General features: G+C 30.2%; 2 protein-coding genes across 2 annotated transcripts; both read left to right on the top strand.

The window, feature by feature from the left end:
- Positions 1-13,554: 13,554 nt before the first annotated feature.
- Positions 13,555-16,025, top strand: LOC146900783 (S-adenosyl-methionine 4-1-methyl-2-pyrrolidinyl-3-oxobutanic acid methyltransferase-like). The gene is made up of 4 exons (XM_085731644.1): positions 13,555-13,692; positions 13,953-14,357; positions 14,744-14,998; positions 15,427-16,025. The coding sequence occupies exons 1-4, from the start codon at positions 13,618-13,620 to the stop codon at positions 15,802-15,804; spliced, it is 1,113 nt and encodes a 370-aa protein (XP_085587770.1). The 5' UTR covers positions 13,555-13,617; the 3' UTR covers positions 15,805-16,025.
- Positions 16,026-19,205: 3,180 nt separating this feature from the next.
- On the top strand, positions 19,206-22,521 carry LOC146900782 (S-adenosyl-methionine 4-1-methyl-2-pyrrolidinyl-3-oxobutanic acid methyltransferase-like). Its single transcript, XM_085731645.1, has 4 exons — positions 19,206-19,356; positions 20,302-20,706; positions 20,875-21,129; positions 21,986-22,521. The coding sequence occupies exons 1-4, from the start codon at positions 19,279-19,281 to the stop codon at positions 22,310-22,312; spliced, it is 1,065 nt and encodes a 354-aa protein (XP_085587771.1). The 5' UTR covers positions 19,206-19,278; the 3' UTR covers positions 22,313-22,521.
- The last annotated feature ends 1,639 nt before the right edge of the window (positions 22,522-24,160 follow it).

Below are 24,160 nucleotides of genomic sequence, written 5' to 3'. Positions count from 1 at the left end.
AAATTTTGTCCGATAAGATCCAAGATTTGCAGCAACACCAAAGTTACTCAGAATAGACCTTTTCCTTCTTTAACTCCTTAAATATGTAGATTCAGAGTTCTTTGAACACCCAAAAAAAAAATTAATGCCAAAGGCATTCAATATTTTGTTGTCCGATTAGATATATACAACTCTACAACGTATGCATTCATCTATAATATACAACTTTGTATGTATACGTATACATATACATATATTTCTGAGATGTTATACAACTTAAATTAGTTTCGTAAAACATACAACTCTAAAATATTTGCGGTGCCCTTAAAAAGAATATTATTTATAGTGTTGAACTTCAATCCTTATAGTCCTGTGCTTCTATTTTTGAATGAATCTACATAACTGGAAAAAAAATAGAATAAAATTTAGTCAAAACTAAAAAATAATTGGTCGAAGAACAACCAACATATTTCACTCCTTGCTAAAAAAGAAGAAAATTAAACAAAAAAGAGACATAGTCTGAAAAAATAGAGAGATGATTGAATATAAAATGATGGTTTTTAATATAATGGAAACTCAGAGGAATTAAGAACCAAAAAAAAATGCAATATTTAAAGAATTCAGTTGTAGCATTATTTATAGGCACCATGAGGAAAAATAGGGTGGAACCAACTTTGATTGGGTTGATATAAGAGATGTTATCAGATCTTGGTACCATGATAATTTTTTTAAAGTTTGACAACGCTATAAAGAAGAGAAATAGGAAGATGAAATGATTGAAGAAACATAAAGCATATGTAGATAAACGGTATAAGTAAAGTGCAATTTGATTAAATAAAAAATATGATGCAAATAAACAAAACAACGTAATCTGATTGAATTATTAGATAAAAGATGTCATATGCTACATTGTAATTGGTTTAAGTGTTAAAATGTGACGATGTTATAAAATTTGATTGGTTTACTTATTGAGTAAAGTACACTCCCCTCCCCTCAAAGATGCTTGAATTACACTCCTCTCCCCTCTTATGTTAAAATATACACTTCCCTCCCCTCTTATTCAAAAGATATTAGAAAATATTTCACTCCCCTCCCTTGAGAGAAGCTTGAATTACAGTCCCCTCCTCTTTTATGTTAAAATCTATGCTTTAGTCCCTCAATATTTTATTTTTTATTTTTAATAGTCTAACAAAAAAATAATCTAACACACTTAAAAGAAAAATAGCATTGCGGGTTCATTTCAATATAATCAAATTTTGAATACATATCTTTCTCTATTTTTTATTCACAATTTCATTAGCATATAATTTTAAACCCTATTATAAAATATGAAACAACCCTTTTGTCAAAAAAAATATGAAACAACCCAAAATAAAATAAAATTATGTTAATAATTACTAAAGTCGATTAAGTATGATTATTTAAAAGTGAATTTTATACTCTAAATTATAAAATTAACAACAAAATATTTAAATTTAATTGTTATTGACATTTAGATTATAAAGAAACAAATTATATTTTTTAAATGGTGATTCAAAATTAATATATATTATACAAATATTTATTTATGTTAAAATAGATTAAAGTGTAGTACATATTTAATTATTAAGGGAGGGAGTTGTAATTCAAGCATCTTATAGGGGAGGGGAGTGTAAATTTTATTTTTCAAGGAAGGGGAGTTTATATTTTAACATAAGAGGGGAGGGGGGGTGTAATTCAAGCATCTTTGAGGAGAGGGTAGTGTAATTTACTCTTACTTATTTGTAGAAATATACCGTTGGAGTGTATTAATTATTCTCTATTAAATTATAAAAATATAAAATGAATAAATGTTTCTAGGAGAAATAAATTAAGATCATATTATAGAACAGTTCAATCTCAACTTGAGAGCACTCACCCAGTCACACTCGTCGTATATTGGCAAATAAAATCACTCTAAATTAGGTACTTTTGAATTATGTCTAAAAAATGAATTGATTATATATAAAATGATTACAAACCATGGGCTTGTATATATACACATCAAAATATGAATAAATTAAACAATAGATCGTGGATAGAAAAATGTTTGATCTTAGTGTTACAATGACAACCAAAAGAAAATAACTCAAAAATTCAAAATCTGTCATGAAATAAGTATAAATGGGAATCGAACACAACCATTGCAAAATCTCACAAAAATATTCAAACATAATTGACCAACGATCTAAAGGCGAAATCATAATAGAATATGGAACCAAATATTCACATATATTACAAATGAAAAAAATCCAACAAATCGACATTCTCTAAAAAAAATGTATTTACATTTTCTAATTTTCTCTTGGCACATAAACATTTCAAAATCTCCATGGTTAGATGTATGGTATCCATGTCATAAGCCGTTAGAACTTGAGAGTATCATAAGGTGAATATGTGAATTTGAACAAAATACATAGATATATACAACCTGTAGTGGAGTAATATCATAAATCGAATCAATTTTTAAAATTAGAGTGATAAAAAAATGTTAAGAAGAAAAGTGTTTCAATAAGATTTTGAGAATAATTTCAAAATTTTCGTAAGAATTCTGAATGATGTGAAAATCTTGAGACTGACAAACTATATTTATATAGGAAAAAAGAAAGTCACATCAAACTATATTAAATAGAAAAAATAATTTGAATAAAATATTCCATTTATTCTTTTTGTCATTATAAACCTTTTAGTCAACTTGCATAATCATGTCAATTACATAAGTCTTGCACAAATCACATGATGTGTACCAATTGAACACAAAAACATTAAATGCACCTTAGAATTCCAGGATATTACATTTTCTTGTGTAAATAGAAAAACATTAAATGCACCTTATAATTTCGGCATGACACATGTACTATCAAAAAAAAAAAATTAAGGGAAACGTTTAAAATAGAGATAGAGATAGAGATGTGGTTTAAAGCAATACCTTTAATACGAAGGATAATTTTTATATCAAATATGATTATATATATTATATAGAGTTTTTTTGAGGGAATATATTATATAGAGTTAGGATCCATTGTCTCCAAGAGTAAGTCTTTAGACTTACTCCAAATCATTGCTATATATATATATATATATATATATATATATATATATATATATATATATATATATATATATATATATCGGTAAAAAATGAGCAATTCAAGTAACACTACTAAGTTGATTTATATATATAAAAAAAATCAAATCAATCAAAAAAAAAAAAAAACAATCCTTGAGAAATTCAAATTCGATATATAAAATTGTACAATAGAGACAGCTAAAAAGTAAATTAAGATTAACCTACATCATAAAACAAAACTAACTAATCGTGTCAAAAACCTTATTATCCATGAAAACAATTTATAATGAGTAACATAGTATGTCCTTGTTATTATCTCTCAAAAACCACAGTCAAACCATTTAGATTGTAAAGAGGTACGAAGAAGATATATAGGTTAATTTCTCTCTTAATATCTTTTACAAACCACAACCGAAAACATTTGGATTGTAAAGAGGTACGAAGAAGATGTATAAAAAAAACTAACCAAATGAAAAGTTATTGTGATGTGAAAAATTTGCTAACCCAAAGGTCTAATTTATAGTATATTTTACGGGGTAATTTTGTAAAATCACAATATTTAATTTTACCAATTATTATGATTTTTTAGCGTTGCCATTAAGAAATACATTTTTATTTCTTTTGTTTTTGACAAAACATTTTTATTTCTTTTTGTTAAGTAAATCAAGTAGCGTTTAATTTTTTAGTTTGGCCAATTATGATTTCTAAATTCTATCTAATAATCTCCCGTGATATATGATTTCCTAGCTCTGCCATTAAGTAATACGTTTTCGACTGTCAAAAAAAAAAGTAATACGTTTTCATTTGTAGCTCTGCCATTAAGTAATACGTTTTCATTTGTTTTTGTTAAAGGAAATCAATACCATATTGATATGGAAATTAATAATGTTTAATTCTTTTTGTTAAGGGAATTAATACCATATCGTGTTGTTTAATTACGTCTGATTTACGATTTGTTTTGACCATTGATTCTTGTATCACATTTTGTATTTTTTTTTACTAATACGAAAATTACGCAAAGAAAAAGAGAGGAATATGAAAGACAACTACAAAACAGAAGTTGTGGTGTGAAGAATGTGTTGGCCAAAGGGTCTAATTTATAATAGATTTTAGAGGATAATTACATAAAACAACGACATGTAACTTAACCAATCAAATTTGAACCCATATCTTTTTTTTTTTTTGAAAAATTTTGAACCCATGTCTTAGCTATTAAGCAAAATATAATATTTTTTTTAATGATTGCATTACGGCGACATTAATTTTGGGTTACCGACTTACCGTGATATTGTTAAGAATTATCCGCATGATCAATTATGTTTGCAACATCTTGCCAAAAAAAATTATGTTTGCAACATCATTAAAAAAAATCATGTTTGAGATATATATCAATATATTTTTTTCTTTCAAAAAAAAAATCAATATGTTTTTTTCTTTCAAAAAATTAACCCATATATTTTTTGGTCGAGCAAAGTTTGTGGATCAATTAAAAAAATTAATCAAGCATTTTTGAGTCAAAGTAAAAATTATACGTTTTCAGACCCTACATTTAATTTCCTTTTTTGAAGGAAAGATATATTTCAACAACCGAAACTATTGTTTCCCTCAATTTACAAAACGTTTTGCATGGTATAAAAGAAGTAAACTTTATTCCCTAAAAAAAATAAAAGGAATATTTTAATAACCCTTATATTAATAAAAAAAAATTAAAAAATCATTTATTATGATTTAACAAATTGGTGAAATCTGTTTAACGGAATTTGCGACTTTAGAGGAATGGCCTTGAAATATTATTTTTTTTAGCTCAATTCCGATTTTTTTTTTGGTTCAAGGCTTACTTTATTTTTTTTTAGGGAAGGTTCAACATTTATTTTAGCAAGAACATTATAGAATCAACTGAAATTATATTTTCGATATTATTTAATGATACATATTTGATTCTAATTACATACCTCCAATCCCAATTTTTTTATGTCCTAATTAGAATGACTAATTTATAGACATATTTGATAGGTTAGTTTAGTATAGGTGCTTTTCTTTCTTTCTATACATATTGGACAATTCTCAATCGAAATTAAATTAAAGGATTTTCACATTCATTACCAATTTAAAGTCATGTTTAATGCAATGATCTCACACATAAATGTGTGTAACATTACTGATCATCTTTAAAAACAAAAAAAATTAATAAAGCAATACGTTTTTTCTACCACAGAATATATCAATGCATATGTCCTGATTTAAACTCATATTTTCCTTTCTAAAGCAATACGTTTTTTTAATAAGAATTCCTGAACGCATATTTCCTTTTTAATAAGAATTCTGAACGCATATTTCCTGAACTCATATTCTTGAACGCATATTTCCTTTTTTTTTCCTGAACGCATATTCCTGATTTTTTTTCTAAAAAAATCATTTATGATTTAAAAAATTATGTTTGCAACATCATTAAAAAGAATTCTGAATTAAAGCAGAGCACGAAAAATAAATCTATTTTCAATTATCTATTTTCAATTATGAACGCATATGTTCGTTTTTTTCTATATTTTTACGAAACATAATTCTTTACTATGTTACTATACAATATATATTTTGAAAATAGAAACAAAAGTATATAAACTTAAATCATACAATATATATTTTGAAAATAGAATCAAAAGAATATAAACTTAAATTATATAAAAAATTAATGGTTACTACCAAATCTAATTAAATTATTTTAAAAAGTTACACTTTTATCAAATCATATTTTTTTTGACAAATCAAATCATTTTTTTTTTTGACAAAAAATCAAATCATGTTTTTATTATTTGACATATATCAATTATTTGATCTCTTTGATATTTAAATAATTATTCCATTAATCGTATTTTAATTAGATATTACTTGTTTTATTTTAATATCTGAATTCAAATATTTTAATTTAAATTATTTGATTATTCAAAAAAAGCATATTTTATTAAAGTTTGTATTTTTTGAATACGAAATGTTTGATTTCTAATTTAATTTCAAATATTAAAATTTGAAATTGTAAATCTTCCTTTTATACATAAACATTAAATACAAATTTGTGAGGATGAATGTGGTGAGAGTATTTTGTGAGGATGAATGTGGTGAGAGTATTTGTAAAGAGAATAAGATGAGAGTGCCACGTGTCATAAGAATAGGAGGAGAAAAAACATTTCCATAAAGGGCTATGAAATCGGCCGTAAATTTATATTATATAGATGAGATGAGATGATCCCCAAAACTTTAAGCCATAGTCCGTGATAGATATATTTCCATTTGTGTAACGATGTGTACAATAAATATATAGAATTTCTTTCAAAAAAAATAAATATATAGAATTTACGATGTACAAATTTTTTAAAATGATCACAATTAACTACAAGTTTACAATACGTGATATTTTCTTTAAAAATGAGTCAGTAGTGTGTATTTATAAAAAGATGGAGATATATTTAGAAGGTATGGAGGCTCTATTTACCACGGGCCTAAGATCATATTGTACTGGACTATCTGCACCAAATTTGGTATACTAAAATTCAGGATTGCTATTTAACCACCTTCAATTTCTTACAGGCACCTCAAAATGCCATCAATAAAGGGGTGTGCATAATTAAGGCCTACATCCATAACCATATCCAGATCCACTTTAAAATATCTGGATTTTTTAAAATGGTTACCCACCAACCCATTTTAAACGGGTTGGATATCCAAACCAATTAAAATTCGGATCTGGATTTTAACCACTTCTCTTCCAAATCGTTTCAATCCTCAAACCACTTCTCTTCACGAATCACGCTTCAGTTCTTCAATTCTTCTCTTCACACCTCAAATCCGAAATCGCTGCTCATCACCTCAAATCCCAAATCGATTTCAATTTCCTAATCTCATGGTATGTTTAATTACTCATTGCTTATTATCGATTTCAACTTCGTCTGTTATTATCGATTTTGATTTTGAATGGACTGATGTTTCCAATTTGAATGGTTTGGTGGTTCTTTTTACGTTGTTCTCCACTTAAAATGTCAGTTTTGTAGTAATATTAAAAGGAACATATTTGAATAAAAAAAACGCCATGAAAATATATGTCGGTGAATTCTCAGACAATAGAATAGAATGGAATTCAAAGTCAAGCCGCCATGAAAATTCTCTCTGTACAAATACTGCCATGAAAAACCAGTTTTTTGGAAATTGGGTTAAAACTGGATTTTGAATAAAAAAAACTTTTGAATAAAAAAACTAGTTTAGTTCAAAAAACTGATTTTTATGACAAATCGGTTTCAAACCGGTTCCGAACCATATCCAAACTAGTTGTACTTAAAAACCGGTTTTCAGAGAAGTGGTTTCAGAAAGCAAACCAAAACCAATATTTGGTTTTGGTTTTGGTTTGGTTTTAATTTTGCACACAATCTTGGATCATAATTCCCATTCTCTTGTGATTGGGAGATAACTTCGGATCACTATTTTTTTGGATTTGTTCCCCATCTAACCTAGTTAACAAAGTATCAATGTTTCATCAAATAGTGAAGGATGACTTTTTTTTTTTTGATGGCCGGGGTTTGAATTTTAAACCTTTTGCATATATTATACATTGTCCATGTCAACTGAGTTAAGCTCACGAGGACGAAGTATAACTTTTTAGAGTTGTTAAATGTGTAACCCATTTAAAAAAGCCTTGTTGATCTATTTCATACATACATCCATATTATTATTTTGGAAACACATTGATTAATTCATTTTATTTTTAATGAATTATATAATTTCTTGTTAAAAATAATAATCTACTCCCTTTAAAATTTATCATTTAAATTGAAGGGATTTAAAGAGGGGTTTTTCAAAATTTTAATCCTCTTAGCATAACAAATCTCATGAGAACGGATCTTGATTAAATCATTAATCACAAATCAAACACATACTCAAACAATTTAAGGATTCATGTGTTTACCTCTTGAAGAGCAGAACCTTTGTAGTAGAATTGTTTCTAATCACGATCAAAGCAAGGTTTAGAGAGTGACAGCTAGCCAATTCCAATGGAGATTCAGAGAGAACAAGGTTTAGAGAGCGACAGCTAGGGTTTCACAACTTTTGTGAATTAAGACAAGCACATAAAACTTCACCACAAGGGTTCTATTTATAGAACCGTTGGTGTGGTCAACAAGGTAAACACTTATGTACACCGTACCTTATGGTGCACCATAGTTCACTTAAACACACCGTACCTTAAGGTGGACCGCGTTTCTCTATTTTTCGTAAATTAAATAATAAGTCATATTTAATTATTTAATGAAAAATGTTAACTTGTGCCCTTAAGGCACAAGATAAGGAACCCAACATAGTAACTTTTTGTTGGAATGTGTGCATTCGATTTGATTTTTGAATTTATAATAAAGACAATTCACAAAATTTGAGGGAATATTTCTACTTTTAGGTTCCTTATCTTGTGCTCTAAGAGCACAAGTTAACATGACCCTTATTTAATTACTAATAAGTCCTACTTATTATTTTATAAATAAGTCTTACTTATTTATTTATCTCATCTATCTGTCATTTGTGTGTGACCCTATAGATTCCTGTAACGTTGACAATAATATTAAATCACATATTTAATATTATAAACAGTGAACGGTATCTAGCAACACATCACTGTTACCCAAGTGACAAGAATGTCATGTGATCTGACGAAACCTTTTGTGATAAAGATCATGTGTATAATTACCCTTTTGCCCACATGTCTATATTGAGCACAAGGCATAGACCGTGTCATCCTTGTCTAGTTTAATATTGGGCCCGTATACATTTCTCTTGTTATGTCCTTCAGCATGATTCGTGGAATACCTATCAACCAACTTTATAGTCATCCTATTACAGACAACGTTTAAATGGTGATAAAGCACTCAACTCCAACATTTAGGGTACATAGTGGTTCAGGTCAAATGGTGGAATACACCACTATCATTATGAGAATATCTTATGACATTTTTCATAACTTTTACTATATAGTATTCTCATGTTGGGTCAATCCAGTATAAATATTACTCCTAATGTTTATACCTATGAGAAGACATGATAACTCTTTATCTATGATCTGTGAGATGTGATCATCGTTTACCCACATAATAGTCTCTATGCTTTATTATTGTTATCCATTTTCACAATAAAGCTTTACTATGTATAGTTTAAGAATAATGTCCTTTCGTTTAATGGGTCTCACGATTAAGTCACACTTAATGCTCTGTTAAACGGACTAATTATTCTATGGACTTTATTATTTGGAAACAAAACAAAATCAACAAAGAAATGTCTTTTATATATATATATATATAGCATGATACAAAGCCAAACCCAATCAATATAGATTGGCTATTAGGGCTTACTCCAACATAAATATCCCTGTATACAACAAGCAAAAAAATATCAAAACCAAGAAAAATTATTCAATGTTATAATTTGGAAAGGTTATTTTAAATAAAACTTTCAGGCCAAAAGAAATTACTCCACAACCATATCATTGAATCTTCACCCACCTTCGAATGGTGTTGGTCCTACGGACCGTGAATGGATTCGCCTCTGGCCTCGGGGCACGTCGGAACCGCATGAGTTCACCGGGGTGGAGCACAGTCCGCCAAAATCGGCATAGGTTAGGTGCTATTGATGGAACATGGTAAGCCTATCTTTCTCCATATGGAAGTGCTGCGAGCACATAGAGATGTGGGTAGAGGAAGTTTCAAAAGGCGAAGGCCGGGCTGTAGGTCACGTGACCTGCACCGAGTTGGTGGCTGACTGGGCTTTTTCCTTGATCAAAGCATATCAGCTCGTCGCCTTCTTGTTATCAAAAAGTAGGTCGAATCGGGCGGGCGAAACGTCGAATGAAATAGGTAACCGGGCCGGGGTCGGCCACCGCTTGCGGACGACGGAACGCATCGTCACGTCAATTAAAGTAGTGACCGCTTTCTAGTCGTAGTTGGTACCGCCCCTGTTCACTTCAGCATCGAGACCATGGATACTACCTTCTCAGTAGATCGCCAAGGTGAAAGCTTGCTTGTTATACGGGATCCGACGCATCTAGCAGAGCGAAGCAGCGTTCCCTTGGGAAGAAACTTCACTGCAGGGGAAAGGTTTATGTCACTCTCAAAAAGAGCGATAGACCAGATGATGATTCCTAACCTGATCTTTCGGGCATACATCAGGAGCACCACACTACACTCGGCTATCAGAGAGGGGCTTTTGTCTCGCCAACTCATCCTAAAATAGAGATGATCATAGAAAATGTAAAATATTTGATAGGATCCGTTTCGGAAACGTGGAATGTAAGAGAAATTCAAATGTTATATAGAATATAGTTTGCCATCGGGACTTCACTGCGAGAGAAAGAGGATAATTTGTTGAATTATACTTCTTCTTAGGAGACAAATAAATGAGGTTGTTCATATTTTAGCTAGGACGACCACATCTTTACCTAGTTTCCATCTGTTTATTGAGATGCCTGATGGTATCGAAACTCTTATTTATAATGAAATGAGATAGTTTTATTTCGGTAAAAAAAAAACAAAACAATTCTAAATTTTCAATCAAGTCTATCAACATTTTAAATATAAAAAAGGACAAAACTTCATATGTACTAAAGATAATATATTTTAGGGTTAAATATATTTTTGATCCATATAAATAACAAACTTTTCCTTCAACTTTTAGTCTCTAATCACTCCAAAAAATATATGTAATTTTCCAACAACCCATAAATTAAATATGATTTTTTAACTGTAAAAAATATAAAACTTCATATTTAATTTATGTTTTGTTAAAAAATGTTGTTGTTTTTGGGAGAGATTCTTATAATATTATAATTTTTTTTGCAAAATTTTATTGAAAAATATGAATTCTACATATGAGTTTACTTTAAAGGAGAGGTCAAAAGTAAAGATAAAAAACTTTTGAAGGACAAAAAGTTGAACACAATTTTTAAAGGGACACTACAACAATAAGTTGACATATTTATAAGGTCCAAAAACATATTTAACCTTATATTTTAATTCTTTATAAGTAAGAGTTATAATGATGGAGTAAAACTCCTAAAAAAAACGAGTAACAAGTTATAATTCTATTTTTTTTAGGGAAGTTATAATTCTTTCTATTATGTTCTTTTTTCAAAGAATAGAATGAATATTGTTTCGATTCGTTAAAAATTACCAAATCAATAAAATAAAATCTCTGTTTAATTTTATTATGTTCCTTTCATTTAAATATATATTTTTGTCAAATAATTTAATGGTCAGAAATTCACTTTTAAAATGAATAAATGAAGTATATGAGATTTGAACATCAATCCATGTATATATTATACAATGTCATTTATCAAGTGAGCTAAACTTACGTAGAGATATTTAAAGATATTCAAACAGTATTTAAAAACAAATGAATGGGAGATATTTACTTAAATTTTCAATGATAACGATTTATAATTTTTATTATTGTCTGTTATGAAAAAATCTTGTATATGCTTTTAAGGAGAACAACAATGGACAAAATTGTGTTTGGTAAGCCCATATGTACTTTTCACATTAGCGTCTCAAGATGCTCCACGTCAATTTATATTTGACCCAGAAAAAATATTTATCTTATTAATTTATTGTAAAAAAATTTATTTCTATTTTTTTTTTGGTCAAGTTTTCTATTTTTTCTAATACGTAATAATACTTATTCATCCAATAGTGATGTGTTACGACATCATCTTTTTTTTTTGGGTACAATGTTTTTTTGAACAAATCAAAATGAGATATATTACAATACCAACAATGTTCCTTCCGGCACAAGATGTGCCAAAGAAGAAACACCTGAAAAATTTACAGAGTTACGGTGCCCAAAAAGCACCAAACAAAACAAAAATTAACCAACAATACCCATACAACAAATGGGATTTTTCCACCAATCATGATAAGAGTAAACAAAAGCCACTTGTTTAGACTTCAGCCAAAGGAAAGAATTAAGCTTCACTTTTTCAATAAGGTTAAGAGAAGTGGAGACCGTATTTTGAAAAACCCGGTCATTCCTTTCCTTCCAGATCACCCAAACAGTGGCAAACCAAATAGTCCTGAAGTATAAGTGTGAGGTAAAATATATAATTTATCATTCATATATCATAAATTGGTTTGGTAATATATCTACTTGTGTATCGATAGTGTATATATTTGTTTTTCATTCTTAAAACAAACTTTATTGAAGCAGGTTTCAAACGTGATCACTTATCAACACTTTTATACACCGTCACGTGTTGTGGCCTTTTTCCTAATTAACAATTTTTTTTAATTGATAAAAGAGAATGAAATACCTCTTTATGCTAATCTTGCCAAGGCATGAGACACGAGTGTTATTTTTGATATTCCTACTAAAGGTGTTGTATTTTTTAGTTGTGAAATTTCGTCACAATCATTGCATTATTTAACAGTTCTCAGATTATTTTTTTTTGAAAGGGGTAGTGTGTATAAATGGTGTACCTTTTGAATAGAAACGCCATCGAGTCATCATCTTGTGGACAAAATGATGTTTGGTATGACCAACATTTGGTTTTCATCAGATTCAGACCCACATGTATGTTCCTAAGAATTAAGCACCACAACATGTTACACGGATTGTTTCAAAAAGAAAAGGAAAAAAAGAAAATGTTACACGGAATTAGTATCACTAGTCTCGGAATTTTTTTTTTTACTGCCCCTATGACCAAAAAAATTGATATATCTGTCCCTAGTTGAAACTTATTGTTGTAAATGCCCTTGTTCTTCTTTTCATTTGACGAACATGACATTTTTTTCAACCATCTCCTGCAAGCTTGCAGGTTTTGCAGGTTTTGCAGCATGGTCTAGTGAGCTCTACATTTAATTTGGCAAGCAACATTTTTTTAAGTTTTTTTTCATGTTTGTAAATTCAAATGGCGAGCATGCCATTTTATATTACAAAAGAAAGCAAAATTTATATTACAAACATGCCACTTGGTGAAGTTAATAAAGCAAAAGAAAGGTCAATGCTCGCCAATTTATATTACAAACATATTAATAAAAAAATACTTATTATTTCAACCGCATACTTTTTCTTATCTTACTTTGTTTTATTTAAACAATATTTTATATACTTGTGTTTTTTTTTTTTGTGTTAGTAGAATTTAGAAATTACACTATCAAAAAAAAAGTTAGTAGAGAAATTGCGGTATACAAAGTTCGATTCATCCTAGATTTCCACTAATATTAATACATCCTTTTATTTAATGTAAAATTTCCACACGAAGTCTACCACATATTTCCTTATGAGTTGTCACTCTCAAATAGGATATTTATGAACTTAACTTTGTGATTTTTGAGATGTTCTAAATAAAACGAGTATAATATGCACAAAAAGTACTATGTTAGTTGAATACATGAAAAAAAATGAAAACAGATTTTTTTAGTAGCTTCCACACATCTATATATATGGGTGTGGCATGGGCTCCCATTAAATGTAGAGAAGCAAAAAAAAACAATAGAGCATAGACTAAGAAAGAAGAAACAAAAGCAAGAATGAAAGTATCACAAGTACTGCACATGAATGGAGGTGTTGGAGAAGCAAGCTATGCAAACAACTCCTTAGTTCAGGTATACATGAATTCATATTTAACATATCATGTAATTCATAAAAAAAAAAAAAAATTATTTAACCTATTATGTGTTCATATATAATATTACCCGATTCTGTTATATATAGCATTCATGATAAATTGATAATAAAACTAAGTATCATTGTACCCTCTAGCTGAAAATAATCAAAGTAAAATAAGTGCATATAATATTTTTTTTTTTAATGGTACGTGCATGTAAACTGTTTTTGTAATTGATGTAATTGGTTTTATATACAGCAACATGTGCTTTCTTTGACAAAGTCCATTAGAGAAGAAGCCATAATCAGTCTCTACTGTAATACATACCCAAATAGCTTAGGAATTGCAGACTTGGGTTGCTCTTCTGGACCAAACACTTTGTTGGTGGTATCAGAATTTATCAAGGTTGTGGAAAAGCTTTGTCGAGAGTCAAATCGTGAATCTCCCGAATACAAGGTTTTCTTGAACGATTTGCCGGGTAACGACTTCAATAACATCTTTAGATCTCTTGATAACTTCAAAAAGAGACTGCGCGGTGAAACGGAAACTGAAATGGATCAGTGCTATATATCTGGAGTTCCTGGTTCTTTCTATGGCAGGATTTTTCCTAATCAAAGTTTGCATTTTGTCCATTCCTCTTACAGCCTTATGTGGCTATCTAAGGTTTGTTTAACTTTTCTCTCTTATTCTTTTTGTTATTTTTGTGTCTTAGTCAATGGAAAATGCTAACGTATGTGCAAATGTTAAGATAAGAAAGATAGAAATTAAGTATTGAAAATTGTGCTAATTTATTTCACAAAATTTTGATGATTACTTTTTCAATACTTACTATTTGTAGAATCCTTAACATGTGCCATAGGGCACACATGACCCTCAGTCGATTTTTCATCTTATAGTAATTTTCAAGAATCATGTTAGCTTATGTCTTAAAGACACATGTTAATCTAAAAAAAACAATTTTGCATTGATAAATATAATATTTTGACGTTTAAGACGAATGAGTTGCTTAACATGGTGGAGAACATTTCTGTTGGTTGGTGATTATTTAGGTTCCGGAGAATGTGAACAACAATAAGGGAAACATTTACATGGCTCGTACAAGCCCCTCAAATGTACTTAATGCATACTACAACCAATTTCAAAGAGATTTTTCTCTTTTTCTCAAGTGTCGTGCAGAGGAAGTAGTTGAAGGGGGTCGCATGATTCTAACATTTTTAGGAAGAAAAAGTGACAAGATGTATAGCAAGGAGTGTTGCTACATTTGGGAACTTATGGCTATAGCTCTTAATGATATGGTCTTGCAGGTAAATTGTGACATCCTAAATATAATGTGTTAGTGGTGATATTTGATCATGCGTCACTACTTGAATTCTCAAAAATTAGTAAATGTATATGTTGTTATTGGTTGCTTTTACAATAATCTAAGCTAAATTAACTAAACTATAGATTTATTTAATGAACTTTTGTTTGACGAAAATCTTCTTGAGAAAGAAAAAATTGAATATGTCTATAAACAAGTTAAAATATGCTCATTTTACACTAAGCTAGCAATGAAAATTTAAAATATGCACTATCTTTAGGGACAATTTGTTTTAAAATAAAATTAATTTTAAAAAAACTTAATTATATTTAGGGACAAAGGTAGTACATATACATTATTATTCTACATTCGAAATAGATAGATCGAATTCACCAAGATATTAATATGTAATTTCTTTTCTATGTGGATTAGGGAACCATAAAAGAAGAGAAGCTTGATACTTTCAACATCCCTCAATACACTCCGTGTCCATCGGAAGTGAAATTGGAAGTTCTCAAAGAAGGATCATTTACCATCGATCGATTGGGGGTTTCTGAAGTGAATTGGAATGCTCTCGATCAATGGAATGCTCTTGCTTGTGAGTCTCAAATGTCTGAATCACTCGGCGATGGTGCATACAATGTCATGCAGTGCATGAGAGCCGTTTCTGAACCTTTGCTAATTAGCCACTTTGGAGAGTCTATCATTGAAGAGCTCTTTGATCGCTATCAAGAAATCTTAGTTGATCGGATGTCCAAGGAGAAAACTAAGTTTGTCAATGTCACCGTATTATTGACTAGAAATCCTTAAAAAATTATTAGGGTTTACAAACGCCATTTTCCCCAATATATTTAGAAAGTTGTGGTGTGTTGTTGGTTATCTTTGTTTTGTCTAGTTAACAGTTAGCTGTTGTGATTTAAAAAAAACACATGGAGTACTATATGTGTTCTATATATGCTAGCAATTATTTGTAATATGTCATATGTCCTAAGTTGTATAATAAATTTATTTACGTGGGTACTGTGATAAAATTTCCATGTAAAATTTCATATCGCCAAATTTTTAGGGGAATATCGCCAGATATTAGTTCTTAGCTATGAAGAATAAAATGACTTAACATTGTTTATTTTGTGGTGTGTACTATGTAAATACTAAATGAGTGTTCATGGATTGGGTTGAGCTTGTTAACCCAACATGATAGGCACAAAAACTTAATTTAGGTTGAGTAATTTGTATATGACCCATTTTAATTTTTTTTAACTTGTTAATTTAGGTTGAGTAAATTGATAAGGTGTTTTTTTTTAAAATTTTATAATAAGTTGTTGACTACAAGGTTATATGTAAAGTTATTGATGCTAAAGTACTCCAATATACAGCGAAACAAAACTTCATGAACTTATAGCGAAACTATAATCCACCAATAAAAAACCATGTTTAGCAGAATTCATGGAAAGTTATTATTCAAAGATGGAAGTCTACAAAAAGGCCTTAGTGGAATACACATGTCGGGATGGTCGTGAAATTAAAATTCACTATGAATAGCATTATTCTTGATCAGTACTCCTATATGCAGCGAAACAAAACTTCACGAACTTATAGCGAAACCATAATCCATCAATAAAAAACTATGCTTAGCAGAACTCACGGAAAGTTATTATTCAAAGATGGAAGTCAACAAAAAGGCCTTAGTGGAATACACATGTTGGGATGGTCGTGAAATTAAAATTCGCTATGAATAGCATTATTCTTGATCAATAATGCTATAAGCAGCGAAACAAAACTTCACGAACTTATAGCGAAACCATAATCCACCAATAAAAAACCATGCTTAACAGAATTCACGGAAAATTATTATTCAAAGATGGAAGTCAACAAAAAGGCCTTAGTGGAATACACATGTCGGGATGGTCGTGAAATTAAAATTCGCTATGAATAGCATTATTCTTGATTAATAATGCTATAAGCAACGAAACAAAACTTCACGAACTTATAGCGAAACCATAATCCACCAATAAAAAGCCATGCTTAGCAGAATTCACGGAAAGTTATTATTCAAAGATGGAAGTCAACAAAAAGGCCTTAACAGAATACACATGTCGGGATGGTCGTGAAATTAAAATTCGCTATGAATAGCATTATTCTTGATGCTATTGTATCTATAAGCTAATCATTTTTCATAAAAGGCAGACGATTGGTTGATAGTGTAGTGGTGATTAATGAGGTCATTTATAAGGAAAATAAATATGGTAAAAGTTGCATAATCTTTAAGATAAATTTGATAGTGAGTGGAGGGGATAGATTGATGATCGTGCGTCCTCAAGGAACCTATTTGTTCTTGTAAATGGTATTTTTACATATCAAGTTGATATTTGTAAGAAGTTGGAGCAAGGAGATCCACTTTCTACTGTTCTATTTTTGCTTGTGGCTGAGGGGCTAAGCAGGTTGATGAGCGAGACTATATCCCTAAGTTGGTTCAAGGGATTTGTTGTGGGGAGTAATGGAACGGTAGGGTCTGACCTCAAGTATGTAGGTGATACTTTTGCTTATATGGGAAGCATGATTCGATATATAATTTATGGGCAATGAAGGTTGTCTTGAGTTAGTTTGAGTGAAAGTTATAAAAGTAGACAATTGGGTGTAATGTTGAGGACACATTCTTAGGGATACCAACAATAACATTTAGTTCAATTTAGTCCTTTGAAGTATACCTATTTTTTAACTGTTCTTTATGAAAATTATGGCAACTGGAAGGAAACTAATAGTTTGAATTCAGAAAACATTCCTTTGAGTTTGAATGTGAGTAAAATCGTGTGGATTAGGTGGTAGAGATGTGTGACTCCCTAGACTCCAAGACATAATTATTAAATTTATGATAATACTTCAATTGATACTGCACTACGGATTCTATGATCCAATATGGGTGTATTTCTCTCAAAAGAAACTACATTGTGTAGTTCTCTCTAGTGATATTGTACTACACCTCATAACTTAATTTTGGGTGTGTTTCTCTCAAGCGATACGATATCATGTGGTCACTTCTCTCAAGTGATATTGTGCCACATCCATTATGGTATATCTCCCAAGCCATATTGTTATAACAATAACAAGGGTGAGCATATCAAACATTACTCATGAAGTCCCTCTTTTGGAACATTAGGTGTGTTGGGACCCTGACTCTCAAGGATACAGACATTGACATTCCTTCTTTTCTGATTCAGGATGTTATGGTTTGGCAAAATTCGACAGATAGGAAAGTTTATTTGTTTTTAAGAGATGTACTTTTTAGGGATAGTCTAGGATTGCCTAATTTTCGATTCCCTTAGATCTCTTTTATGTTCTTCCTGTCTTTTATTTCTTTTGTTTTGGGTTCGACATAGTCCACCAACTCTTTGTATTTCTTTTTCTATTAGTTATATATTATTATGAGGATACTTGTATTTGGTTTGGAGTATTTAGCGCTGTCAACTAGTTGGGATGTCTAACTACCACTTTGATGCAAGTCCATACTCTTGATTTATCTAAAAAAAGTGTGAATTGTGCATTTTATAGCGGCGATACAATGGTAAAAAATAAGAAAAGTTTCAGACGAGGATGAAATTGTATAGCTCCACTTCAACTTTTGAAACAAACTCAGCCATTGAAATGACATAGAACTAGTATATTTGGAGCTTTAGTTTTGTGTCACGCGTTGTTGTGGTGATATTTTTTTATACAATTGTATTTTTTGTGAATTTCAATTATAATATTTTAGTTAGCATTTATCGCTCCTCCGATATTTTAGATAGGATTCTTCTTAAAAAAATATAATATTTTAGACAGGATTCGCCACACATATGCTTATTTCACACGTTGATTGATTTGGCCAGCCTCTATGCTAAATTTGCCATTCTTATTTAATTATTTTGTTTGCAATTTTCAACATAATAAAATTGGGTATAAAAAAAATACCAAATTTGCCATTCTTATTTAATTTTTTGTTTGCAATTTTCAACATAATAAAATTGGGTATAAAAACAAAATTGGGTAAAAAATAAATATTGAGACATGCGTAATTTTCAATCCATTGACCAAATTTAAAAAAGGAAAAAAAACTATTTTTGAATTGATTGAGATTTAAACGGATCTTTAATTGCTAATTATATACTAAATTTTTCGAAGGACCCGCTCCAGATTGGATCACTTGTGGCAAACTTTGCAATGAAAATATATGAACATATTTAAAGGCATAAGCATAAAAGCAAATGTATTCCGGAAAAACAAAAAAAAAGATAAAAGAAACAAAGAATGGAATTAGCAAAGGTGCTACACATGAATGGAGGCGTCGACGTAGATGCAAGTTATGCAGATAACTCCTTACTTCAGGTGTGCTAAGAAAATTATTTTGGTACTGTACTCAATAATTTATAGTGTATTTTTCATAGTTTTCAAAGAAAATAACATAGTCTATTTTGTGTTTGTTTATGTTTACTATTGAGTGACAAGAAATTGAAGTAAAAAGAGAGAGAAACTAGAGAAAGAATATTGAAGAAAATGCAGAATTTCTCATTATGATGAAAGGTGGTTACATGAAGCTTAGACCATCCACAATGGTGGGTGCTTCATCTATTTGGCACCATATTAAATAGGCACCTTCATTGTGGAGTATAATATATGGGTGGCTATGGAAGCACCCTCTCTCTCTTCATTTTTCATGGATCCCATTTAATAAATCTTAATAAAATAAATAAAATTTGTTGAAATGTAATGATATAAAATTATTTGTAAGATCTATTTTATAATTTCTTTTGAGGTGCTGGGTTGGAGTAAATGGGTGCTTATTAAGTATTAGCATAAAATGAGTGATGTGGACATATGAAATTAATTTAAACACCAGTTTAAGGTGCTCTGTTGTGGATGGTCTTATATAGTTTGTTATTGCTTATACACTATATGCTATTATGTACTAGCTTTACTCTATCATGTCCTAACATTCCTACAAATCAGGAAGTTAGTTATTCTATGTAATTAACCGTAAACTAGCTTAGGGTTTCTATATCTTGTGCTGCAAGCAACTGCAGCAAAAAAGAAATGTTTACCGTAATGAAAACCACAAAATTATTATATAAAATTAATCTATAAAAAATAACAGTTATGAGAAGCTACTGAAAATAGCTTTTTAATTTAACCAATTATAATTTATAAGAAAGTTTTTCTCAATTATCAATTTTAAGTAAAACATTTAATATTAGACAAAACATATTTACATATAATGTGTGTAATGTATATGAGCTAGTTTACCCTAAATTTCATGCATCAATTTATTTATAGAGAAAGGTGATTTCTTTGACAAAAACTTTGAGAGAAGAAGCCATAACAAACATGTACAACAAAACACTCCCCGTAAGCTTGGCAATTTCAGACTTGGGTTGCTCTTATGGACCAAACACTTTGTTGGTGATCTCAGATACTATCAAGGTTGTGGAAAAGACTTGTCGAGAGCTTAATCATAAATCTCCTGAATATAAGGTCTTTTTGAACGATCTACCGGGAAACGACTTCAACAATGTATTTAGGTCCCTCGACACTTTCAAAGAAAATCTACAGGCTGAAATGGAAACCGAAATGGGACCTTGCTACTTCTTTGGGGTTCCTGGTTCCTTCTATGGAAGGATATTTCCTAATAAAAGTTTGCATTTTGCTCATTCCTCTTATAGCCTTCAATTTCTATCTAAGGTTTGTTTACATGAACTCTCTTTTCTTATTCTTTTGTTTGTTACGATTCTTTTTTGTATTCCATGTATCTTTAACTAGCTTTTCACCTAAATACCAAATTTTATTTTTATTTGATCTACTTGTATATATAGATTGGTGAAATTATTTTATTGACATGTGATCAATTAGGTTCCGGACGGTGTAGACAACAACAAAGGCAACATTTACTTGGACAGCACAAGCCCCTCAAGTGTCATTAAGGCTTACTATGAACAATATAGAAAAGATTTCTCATTTTTTCTAAAATGTCGTGCCCTAGAATTAGTTGAAGGGGGGAGCCTGATTCTTACTTTTATTGGAAGAAAAAGCGAGGATCCATCAAGCAAGGAGTGTTGTTACGTTTGGGAAGTTATGGCTATGGGTCTTAATGAAATGGTCTTGCAGGTAAACTATGATATATTTCGTAGTGAGAATAGGTCAGATCACCAAAAAGGTTATGATATATTTTATAGGGAGAATATGTCAAATCATCAAAAGGGTTATGGTTCGTCTACATTTAAGCCAGTTTATTTAAGATTATGAAGAAAAGAAATTACTTTTGATGTTTTAATTATTTTGTGTGTAAATTTTTATATAAAATCATTTTGATATTAGTAATTTAGAGAAAGAGAACTTGGACATTTAAAGAAAAGTATATTATTATGTGTTTGTCCAAAACTATAAAAAGAGATTTGTATTTCTCCTTTCTATTAAAAATATTTTTCTTCAAAAGCTAATTCAAATAACATATAATGTTCAACATTTTTTCACAAACAGATTTTTAAAATAGCTTACTTAAAAGCATAATTAAAACATCATTTTTTTTTAAGAATATTAAATAGACGGACCCTAATTAAGTCCAAGTTAGACCTAACTTATTGATTAAATAAACAAGGTTAAAAAAGTTTTAAAAATAAGGTGATGTTAACTTGTGTCCTTAGGGCACATGTTAAGCAACCCAAAAGTAGAAACTTTTTCTTAATTTTTGTGCAATTAATTAAAAATAAAAAAAATTAAATTCAAATGCATTAATTGCAATAAAAAATTTCTACTTTTGACTCATTAACTTGTGTCTTAAGGGCACAAGTTAACATTTCCCTTAAAAATATATTTATCTTAAAAGGATATTAGTAATTTAGAGAAAAAAAAATTTGGCCCATTTTTGAAAATTTGAAAGATTGGTTTGATAATAATTATTTCTTTTAAGAAGTCAAACTAGTTTGACAATATTAATAAGAATTATTCAATATATATGCTGCAGGGAATCATAAAAGAAGAAAAACTCAACACTTTCAACATCCCTGTCTATTATCCATCTCCATCTGAAGTGGAGTTGGAAGTTCTCACTGAAGGATCATTTGAGATGAATAAATTGGAGGTTTCTGAAGTAAATTTGAATGAACTTGATGATGGATACGATGTGGCACAATGCATAAGGGCTGTGGCTGAACCATTGTTGGTTAGTCATTTTGGTGAAGGTGTCACTGAAGAGGTTTTTAACCGCTTTAAAAAAAATGCAACTGATCACATGCCCAAAGAGAAAACTAAGGTCATAAATATTACCATAGTATTGACAAGAAAGCCATGATGACATATTTGTTTGTTTTTATATTTGTGGTTCAAAATGATTTTTATAATCATGATGGTAGATTGGCAAAAAAATCTAAAGACCTTCTTATTGATAGTTAATTTGTATTATTTGCCTAGCCAGTAAATTAGCTAGGAAGTGTGTTGATGGTGATGCATTCTATGATCTTGTTTGTATAATATAATATATTTGTCTGGAGATTATGCCAATTGTTCTATAATGAATTTCAATTCATATGTTCACCTTGCAAATTGTTAAGCAGAACAAACAACTAGCTAATTTGCGAGATTTTTTTAAATCAATTTTCGAGGACTTTTTTTAATCAATTTGTGGTAGGTATTTTGTTGGTCCATGGAAAATGGCCTTGAAACCATCGAAAATCACCCAAACTAGATAACTTTGTGATCATGATATGCTTATTACAATTTTTCTCATCTAAATTCTAAAGGTATAGTCATTATGGATGTTTTTGTGAGCAGAAATGGGACACAGAGTTAAGAAAACATGTTCCACCTCGACCTAACACCTGATGCGTACTATGAGTTGTGCATCGACCAACTTGAAGGAATTCTAAAGTGTTCAGCCCCGTCGCAAAACACGGCACATAGAGACCAATGTGCGTCGCACACTGGCCATTATTAAAATACATGGAAATGTGCGCCTAAATATATGGACGTCATATCTTAGTGCAAAATTATTCTCTAACGACCATAAAAAGGCAGGAACGCGATTTGGGAAGATCAGGTGTGACCAAAGGCATTTGTGAGCCACAGAATCATCAACCAATTATCCTTTACTCATGTAGTCATGTATTTCTTTTCATATTCATTTGTTTATGTTCAGTGATCATGAGTAGTTGATTTTCTAGTTTAGGTCATGTGAAGGAACTTCTATGTAATTACTTGATCATGTCACTTTTTAAGGTCCTTTGATTACAATTAACTGTTTAGTTTTATTCGGTTATAATTTATTCTTAATGTTTTTTATGGATGTTCATAAATTGATTTTGGTCTTGATGATTGCCAACCCTAACTTTGGCGCTTGATATAATATTGATCAGACTCACCTAAGGCATTGGGGGGTCGTAACTAGAGAAGAGGGCTAGTGAACAAGACATTGGCCTAACTATATCGATCAAATATCATGAAAATAAGATATCCGTACAATTGTAAACGTAGGACTGAGTTACCGAGTAACGAAAAGAAGGGAATCTGACATGACTTAATCATTGTTTTACTTGTGTGTCTTAAAGTTTAGTCGATTGCACACCACCCCCCCCCCCCCCCCCCCACACCCACACACACACACACACACACACACCAATGTCATCAAGCTGAAATTCCAAATCATTGTGGATAAGAACTTATAAATCTTATATCTTAACAACAATTTAGTGCCATTGTTAAAATCGACCATCACTTAGAATGAGCCACTTCAAGCCCAAGAAAGTACTCGAGAATTCCAAGATCCTTAAATTTGAACGAAGAATCAAGAACAAATTTGATGAGTGATTTCCCCAATGGAGTTGCCTGCCACTATAACACCACTCGACCCAACTTCATCATCAAACAACTTGTCATATCCTTCATTACCTTAAGAGTGTGTTTGGATGAAGGAATGTTTTGAGGTAAATTTAATTGTTTGGATGGTAATTTAAAGAATTTTCAAAATGATGGGAATTTATGAAGTATTTTGTTCAAGTTAAATTTAGAGAATTTCAAATGACACCCAAAAGTTAAGAATTTCAAATATCTTCATTGTTATAATTTTCACATTTTGCATATTGGTCCTTAAATTTTTCAAAAATTATAATTTGACCCCTCGAAATTTTTGAAATTTGCAAATTGA

Source organism: Medicago sativa, chromosome 8, assembly GCF_051527215.1.
Source record: "Medicago sativa cultivar Bolivia chromosome 8, Bolivia_mono, whole genome shotgun sequence".
NCBI lineage: Eukaryota > Viridiplantae > Streptophyta > Magnoliopsida > Fabales > Fabaceae > Medicago > Medicago sativa.
This window is presented reverse-complemented; position numbering and strand designations above follow the sequence as displayed.